The sequence below is a fragment of the Montipora capricornis genome, chromosome 5, assembly GCF_036669925.1.
Source record: "Montipora capricornis isolate CH-2021 chromosome 5, ASM3666992v2, whole genome shotgun sequence".
NCBI lineage: Eukaryota > Metazoa > Cnidaria > Anthozoa > Scleractinia > Acroporidae > Montipora > Montipora capricornis.
In genome coordinates this window covers 12,543,460-12,550,959 of record NC_090887.1, presented here as the reverse complement: position 1 = coordinate 12,550,959, position 7,500 = coordinate 12,543,460, and the positions used below count along the sequence as shown (strand labels likewise).

The 7,500-nt window shown below is 40.3% G+C and overlaps 1 protein-coding gene across 4 annotated transcripts in view; it reads right to left on the bottom strand.

Moving 5' to 3' along the window:
- The window catches only part of LOC138049537 (flap endonuclease GEN homolog 1-like), a 20,311-nt gene that overhangs the window by 339 nt on the left and 12,472 nt on the right, over positions 1-7,500 (bottom strand). For all 4 annotated transcript variants that reach the window (XM_068895857.1, XM_068895859.1, XM_068895855.1 and 1 more), the window contains 10 exons: positions 7,179-7,215; positions 6,774-6,869; positions 6,137-6,187; positions 5,478-5,554; positions 3,912-4,023; positions 3,109-3,187; positions 1,908-1,936; positions 1,510-1,549; positions 828-879; positions 1-492 (listed from right to left, as the gene is read on the bottom strand). The exon at positions 1-492 is cut by the window's left edge and continues 339 nt beyond it. In XM_068895857.1, the coding sequence (XP_068751958.1) occupies positions 423-492; positions 828-879; positions 1,510-1,549; positions 1,908-1,936; positions 3,109-3,187; positions 3,912-4,023; positions 5,478-5,554; positions 6,137-6,187; positions 6,774-6,869; positions 7,179-7,215 (643 nt within the window). In that variant the 3' untranslated portion in view covers positions 1-422. The remainder of the gene's footprint in view (positions 493-827; positions 880-1,509; positions 1,550-1,907; positions 1,937-3,108; positions 3,188-3,911; positions 4,024-5,477; positions 5,555-6,136; positions 6,188-6,773; positions 6,870-7,178; positions 7,216-7,500) is intronic.

The following is a 7,500-nucleotide window of genomic DNA, read 5'->3' as shown; positions in this document are numbered from 1 at the left end:
AGAACTGGTACGTATTCTCAAAAATAGTGACGTGTATTAAAATTCTTTTAAAAAATAAAAAGGCTGATTTTCATCAAGTTTCAATTGCTTTCTTCCATTTCAGGACCATCTCTTGCTCATCAGAACCTTCTGGTGGTACTATTTTGTTTCCTCTTCGAAGAACCATGCAACTTTCCTATGCACATCGCCTTCGTTTACTCATCTTTGCTTTTTTTTTTTCTGGCAGCAGCCTTGACATTATAAAAGCTGATGTTGTGTCAGTGTCTTCAGTTCGTAATTAAACATCGTATGCTTGAAAAATGAGCCCCTTGCGAACCCTCCAATATTTTGCCTTTTTTTTCTGGATGGATGTCCGCTGTTGCAGAAAGCTGGGCGCCATGGGATCGACTGCCAGTTTCATGTTTGCCACAAAAAATAAACGTTCAGTCTGAAACTTCTATTATTTCTATCGGTTTGTCACTTTCCGCGTTCTTGCCTCCTTGGGTAGATTTCCTAAAATGAACAAAAGGAATCATGAGTGAGAGAAATTAGCCCATACGTTTATATATAGCTTTGGCGAAAGACTCGCAGATAAGAACATGCGTTTTGGGATTAAAATGGCAAGTCTTTAGCACATTCTGGCGTCAACTCTCGATTCAATGGCGGTTTCGCGAAAGCCTGGATAAAGGCACAAAGAGCGCAAGCGCAGTAACAATGTGAGACTGGCTCTCCCCATTCCCTCTCTTTCCCGTGCGCCACAGAGATACCAAATCCTGTACACAAGCTAAGTGAGGAAACTTATCAGAAAGGTATGCAACCGTAACGAAAAAATGAAAACAAAGATTTACCTTTTTTTCAGCATTTCGTCTATAAACGGTTGCCCCTGATCATGAACTCCGTCTGAAAAAAATAAAATTTGTGATACTGTCGTTTGGAATGTCAATTCCCACTTATTACGATGGCTCATTTTTTGCACGTTATAAAAAGATATCGAAAAACGTCTCTAAAAGAGAGACAAGTTAGAGGATCTTGGAATAAAAGAATTTTCGTGCTTTTTCGAGAAGCAGCCGCTTGAAGTTTGCTGTTTCCCCGTTTCTCTTTAACACGATGCTAAAGCTCTCTATTGTTTCAACAGCCAATAAACCTCTGGTTCGACATTAACATCAGTCAGTGACGTCACACGAAGTATCACTATGACAACGATATAGATGACGTCACTAACGCCAACCAGAGTCTTAGACCCTCTGACTCCCAGGAGTGATCAGCAAGTAAATTGTCCTCACAATTTCAATGAAATGTCAGTCAGGTATTGAGAATGAAGATTAAAGTGTGATCTTGATATAACACCAAATTCTCATGACTACCCAATAGAGAAATCTTTGGTACTAGTTAGGAGAATGTAGGTTTTGATCTTGGGATTGAACGGGTTAATGGCTGACGAAACAAAGGGGCTCTTCTATTCAAGTGCTGGGCACATTTGAATAAGGAAAAGAAGGTTTCCAAACAGGTAACTTCCCCGTATTTCCTGACCTGGATTTCCACGTCGGTTTTTTCTTATTCTGTTGGACTCCTAGAGAAACGAAAAGAGAGTGAACACGTTCAGGTTGGAGAGACTTCGAGGTAAAAACGTCTATGTTTCAGATAAAGTAAAACAGGAAGGTAAAGGGTGCAGAACCAAGAATTAACGAAAAATGTTTCATAACTCGTCTGGTTACTTAATTACAGTCTCAATTTCATATAACAAAGGGCAAAGTGTCCTCGTCCAATTGAGGGACTATAAATCAACTGAAAGCAAAGTAAATTAAATGTTTGGGTTTCGACGAGAGCGGAGAAATGCCATCCACAAAGACCCAGTAAGGGGATCGGTCCCAGGTCGCGTTGCACAAGGCCAGTGCGCAAACAAGTGTGAAGAACAAAATACAGCTCACCTTTGCAGCATTTTGTTTTCTTTTGCGGCCTACAAAGGAGATATACGATGTTACATTGCAAGGCTACTTTCAATTATTTTCTGTTCAAATTAAGTTATCGCAACCAAGGGAAACGAACATTTCGATTCAGAAACGAGCCCCTGTTTTAACTTGAAGTGGACAACAACAAGAGTTCATAACTAGGAATTCTGGATCATTGATTGTAGAAGTTGCCTTGCAAGGTAATTGGTCAGCTAAATTCGTGTCACACAATAAGATGACAGACCAGAACCAATGAAATCTCTTTAAGGCATTTTCCCGCCTCTGTTGAGATCGGCTACACGAATTTGCTTTACCTTCTGATTGGTTAACGGTGTCAGTTGTTTCTTGCGTGAGTTTCTGAGTGTTAATTTAATTAATTCTCTGGTTTTTCTTATTAGTCAACAAATCATACAAATTTAGTTCTCCAAAACACATATTCGCCCAAGTTTCCAGCTTGGAAAGCGGCAATGAGAACGTTACAAAACTGCAAATATTTATTATATTTTCTTTGCAGCTCTCTGCAAAACAACGTAAAATGTAATCCAAATTGAAAAGCTTTCTGGAAAACGTTCCCAGAGTTGAGCGCCGATCAATGATACCGGCCTAGTTTCCCTCTTTGGTAATTGACACACTTCTTATGAATAAGACACACTGAGCGACAAAAGTAGTTGAGACGGAAAGACCACAATTACTTAAGGTCACATTTTTCCTTTGCACTCCCCCCACCACCTCCCCCTCCCTTATTCAATATCTTGGTAACTGAAAACGTAAGTCTTGGCGATAAAAAAATTACATTGTTAGGAGGGAGGGGTAGTAAGATTAAGGAGGGGGCGGGGGGCTCCTAACATTCCTGAGAAGGGGTAAGTGTCTCCACCGTTTTGTCCACTTGTTGCATGTTTGAATAGCCGCGAGGTAATTTCAGTTAACGCGAATTTGTTGGAGATTAATTTGAGTGGAAGATGGGTATCACAAGTAAGCGAGCCATTGTAAATGCACAGAGATCTTGCGTGGGCTTTACAAAGATTTGTCAGCCTCGTGAATTGTTTAAAAAAATGGATATTTTGAGGTGACATTGTTGCCGTTGTCAGCGGTTTCTTGGGCTGCCCGTTGTGAATGCACTGCTCTAAAATATTGGGTAATATTTAAGAAAGTACATTGACTAAAATATTGTTAAACTCACTGGACTTCTTAGCGGAATTGATGGCTTCCTCTGCACTTTCAAATTCAGCTACATGAGTGGGGTAAACTTGATGAAAAAGCTGCATTTGAAACAAAGGAAATAACGCGGAATACATCTCAAGACAGTTATCTTTAAATAACGACAGTAAAGTCAATTTAGTGACGTAACATCACAACACGCGGCGCCAATCAAAATTATAGTGACGTAAAGTAAAAAGAAATGCAGGTGATCGCCACTCCTCTCAGAATTATCAGGTGTAATTTACAATAGAACTTTGGCCATACCGCTTGTAAGGTAGCTGAAAATCAAATAGGGAAACAAGATCAGGGACTCTGAGGGCGTTCCATGAACATTTCAAACAGTGAATGGGTTTTTTATCGTCCAACACAGTCTTTATTACAAGAAAGGGTTGAGAAAAGAGGCAAATGGCCAAATGGTTGGCGGTCAAAACAGTAAATTCAATTTGTTCAAAAGGCGGGAAAATCCACTCGTAAAAATCGCGGTTGCCTTTGTTTTTGCTTCTACATGTTTGAAATATGGCGCGATGCATTCTTTTAAGCCAATCATTGGGCGCAGTAATTACTCTGACCAATCATACCAACGCAAACAGAGCAATGAACCAATCAAAATTAAAAGGAATTATATGTAACGTGTTAAAAGCGCGGGAAAATGTACGTTTGCGATTGGTTTTGGTTTTTGTCTCTCGTTGGTTAAAAAGGCGCGAAAAAAGGCTACTGACTTCCTCGAAGTGTAGCAATGAACAGTCAATACAATAACAGATAAAAATAATAATATTAACGTACGTCTCTCCTCTCGGTAGTCTCGAACGTGAGCGGGAAAGAGTCACTAAGTTTTACGTTCTGCCATTCGATGTCGTAGCATTCGACTTTATCCTTTGTTCCACATTTCACAATCCTGTGAGAAATGAAATTTCTATTAGACAACAGTAGAAGCAGAACCTGACCTATTTTGACAACGGTGCAGGTAGCCATTTTGCATGCGCTCTTACTGATATGATAAAGACGGTTATTGAAGCATTGTGTTATTTTATTGTGAAGCGCATTTGAACATTGTATGGAATTTGTGCTATACAAATAATTGTTATGGTGTCATTTGTTTCAAGTGTCCAATTAAGGGGCCGATTACATGAGCCGGGCTGGCTCGTTTAGCCGAGATCCAGGCATGTCTGACAAAAACACCAAAAACCAAGTTTGCGATTACATGAGCCCGGTTAGCCGAGATCCCGGTAATACGATGCCGGGATCCCGGCTAACTGGGCTGAGATTTGGACAGCCGGGTTAGGAGGGCCAGCCATTTGTAACCACATTTCTCCACTTTAGAGAAAAATGAAATGGCCCACGGAATAGTCGTTTTTTATGTTTCAATTAAGGATAAATAAGATAGCAAGCCATAAGGCTTTTTTAAATTGTAGCATTGTGAATTTTAATAACAATTTAGCGAGACAAACGTCTCTACACTTCCTCTTGTTGTCATGTGTTTTTCACATGACATATTCTAAATTTAGTTCAAGCCGGGCTGGCTCACCTCATGTAATACCGGGCTGAAAGACATCCAGGCCATCCTGACAAGCCCGGCTGACCTGGCTGGCCCGGCTCATGTAATCGGCCCCTAAGGCGGAAAATGCGGGGAAATTCCCCTGAATGGGAAATGCCCTGAATCAGAAGTCCCGTAGACTTCTTGATCGATTGGGATGTTATACGATTCTAGGAGAAATTGAGATTCCCTTGGAACAAGGTCGAAGAGTCGAAGAAAAAATGTGGGTCGACAACTGAATGGGAAATGTCTCCTTGACTTCTTGTACGACTTGGAAAGGGTGTAATTGACATCAAACGTGTGTGGACAAGCAAAGCGATTTTTAACCGAGCAAGATGTAAAGGGTTTTGTCTGCAGTGGAAGTGCACTGATCTAGCAAATTAGTGCACAGGCACCCCCCTTTAGTAAGAAAAAAGAGAAGAAAATAAAATCAAACATCACATGGATAAGAACAACTACCAACAGGTGGCCAGTTGACTATTGAAAAAACTCTGTAGAGTCGAATTGAGACATACTCACGTAAGCCACACACAATTGAGATTTTAAGAAGACTGAAAAGGGTTTTTAGCTGAGCGCTAGCGCGTAAGCCACACTCACACAATCGAGAGTTTAAGAAACGACAAGGATTATGCCGGGACAACGTCACTTCAAAATATAACTTGGCGCTATATTAGGCATTTCCCGATTATTTTATCTTGTTCATGTTGTGCAGTGTGGGCGAAGAAATCTAAAGTGGATTGTACAAAGTGTTTTGAACTAAGGATAGACAAACAGCAAATTCGCACTCTTGAACGCTCCCTCAAAAGCTTTCTTACCTCTGCGGCTGAACAAGTGTTTCGCTGCTTTGTTCAATTAATGATGTCATTTGCCAATTTGTGATTAATGGCAGAACCTTTAGTGAGAGAGACAAAAAAGAACGACTAGACTGTGTTTTAGCAAAAGGGTTTTATGTCTTTTAATGTATAGGGCATTAGGCAGCGCAAAAGCTGGGACGAGGCCAAAAAAGAAAGCGCCCCCATTTCGCTCGCCTTCTCATCCGCCATCTCATAGTTTTTTTTCTTTAAATTCCGCGGCTGGGAATTGCATTAGCACTCTTGGAGAAAACTCGTTGGGCTAAAGGCTTGCACAGTATTTTTCGCCACGTTATCAACATCGGTATGGGGGAGAGAAGGACCAATAGCCTTGGGAATTTTTCCCAAGAGTTTTGCCCAAGAAACTTAATCAAGCGAAACGCGAAAATGACCACTCCAAATATCCAAGGAAGGTTTGAATAAAACAGCAAATGCAAAATGAGGTAGGGAAGGGCAAATTTGAAGAAGATTAAAACGGATTGCAGTTTGGGTTTTGAAAACTATTAAGCCTAACGAAGCTTTGAGTTTTGTTGTTTAACGAGTAGGGGCGACTAACTGGTTAAATTAGACAAAATTAACTCCACTGCCGTGACACAGCCCTTTGACAATTCAAGAATTGGTACCTCTTCTCGGGCTTTTTTCGCTGACCAACGTAGATTATTCTGACAAAATTCCTGAAAAATTATACAGAGAAAATTCATGTTAACAAAACCAGCAAAGGAAGCATTTCAAGGATGGTCGATTTAGGCAGGCAAATTTGAAAAATGTAATTCTATAACCTGTTTTCAGGTGACAACACGGCGGTTAGGCTAGTACACATAGATATTTTGGCTTTTCAAACGATTCCTTCTTCTTATGCAAACATTTCCTTTGTTTCGGTTTACACAAACATGGCTGCTGCTAACGTACACTCAGTGTAAGTGGAACCACTCTATATGATGTGTCAAGGTACGTTCAAAAAAGGTTTCAACGTTTGCTTCAACATGCATTCAACACTTTGCTGAGCCAAATGTTGGGTGCATTTGAACAGTTCGTAAAATATTGTCATAAGGGTAAAGAGTGTCGAAAGCTTGTTGAAAGCGCCTTGAATCAAATTTGGTGCTTCAACATCTTTTTTCTCGAGTTGAAGCAATTTGAACAGTCCATTCCGTTAAGAGGTAGAACATGAGAATTCTCACACCAGGCTGTAAATCAATATGGCGTCTTGTAAAACCGGCCGAATTCTGAGAGGACGAGACTCCACAATTGCATCATTCTCACCTGTAGTCTTGCTAGGTCTGGGCTCGTAGTCTGAAAAGAAACTTGCGGAGGTTCTTTAGATTCTGTATAACGATAATATTCCTCTATAACCTGTGCCTGGAGAAATCAGGACAAAATCGGGCAAGCAAGGCATTAGTTGTTTTTTGCAAACAAACACATTCACTGCATCAAGCGGTTTCCAGTTTTCTGTTGTGACTAGTTAGAGAAATAACACTGGGTTCAATTCTACGACTCATGATCAATGAAAACCGTTCTAATTTGCGCAACCAATATGATATACTGTCGCATACTCGCAACCGTTTCTTTCTTCAAATTATACCGCAGTTACATATAGCGCATTTCTTTAATTATTCCAAATGCAATTCTCTTAGTAACGTAAACAAACAATCGATAAATGACATTCACCTTGCGACGCGCAAAGTCGTTGTCCTTCAGAGCTTTCCTGCAAGTTGAGAGCGTGGGAGGTTGATATTAAAATGTTAATGAATTATCATAATCAAAGTGTTTGCTTGTAGGCCAGAGGCTTCTTTAATAAACAATAATATCACTGCTTTCAACAATCAAAGTGTCGAAATGACCGGCTTCTTGTTATGGTTGTCAAATACCAAAATTCACAGAGAGGCTGCCGAAAGCGAATAAGAAATAAAGAAAAGTTTAATGTATGAAGTCAAGGATACTACTCTAAAACTCCATGCGTGCGCGTTGGATATGAGATGGTAAGTAGCCA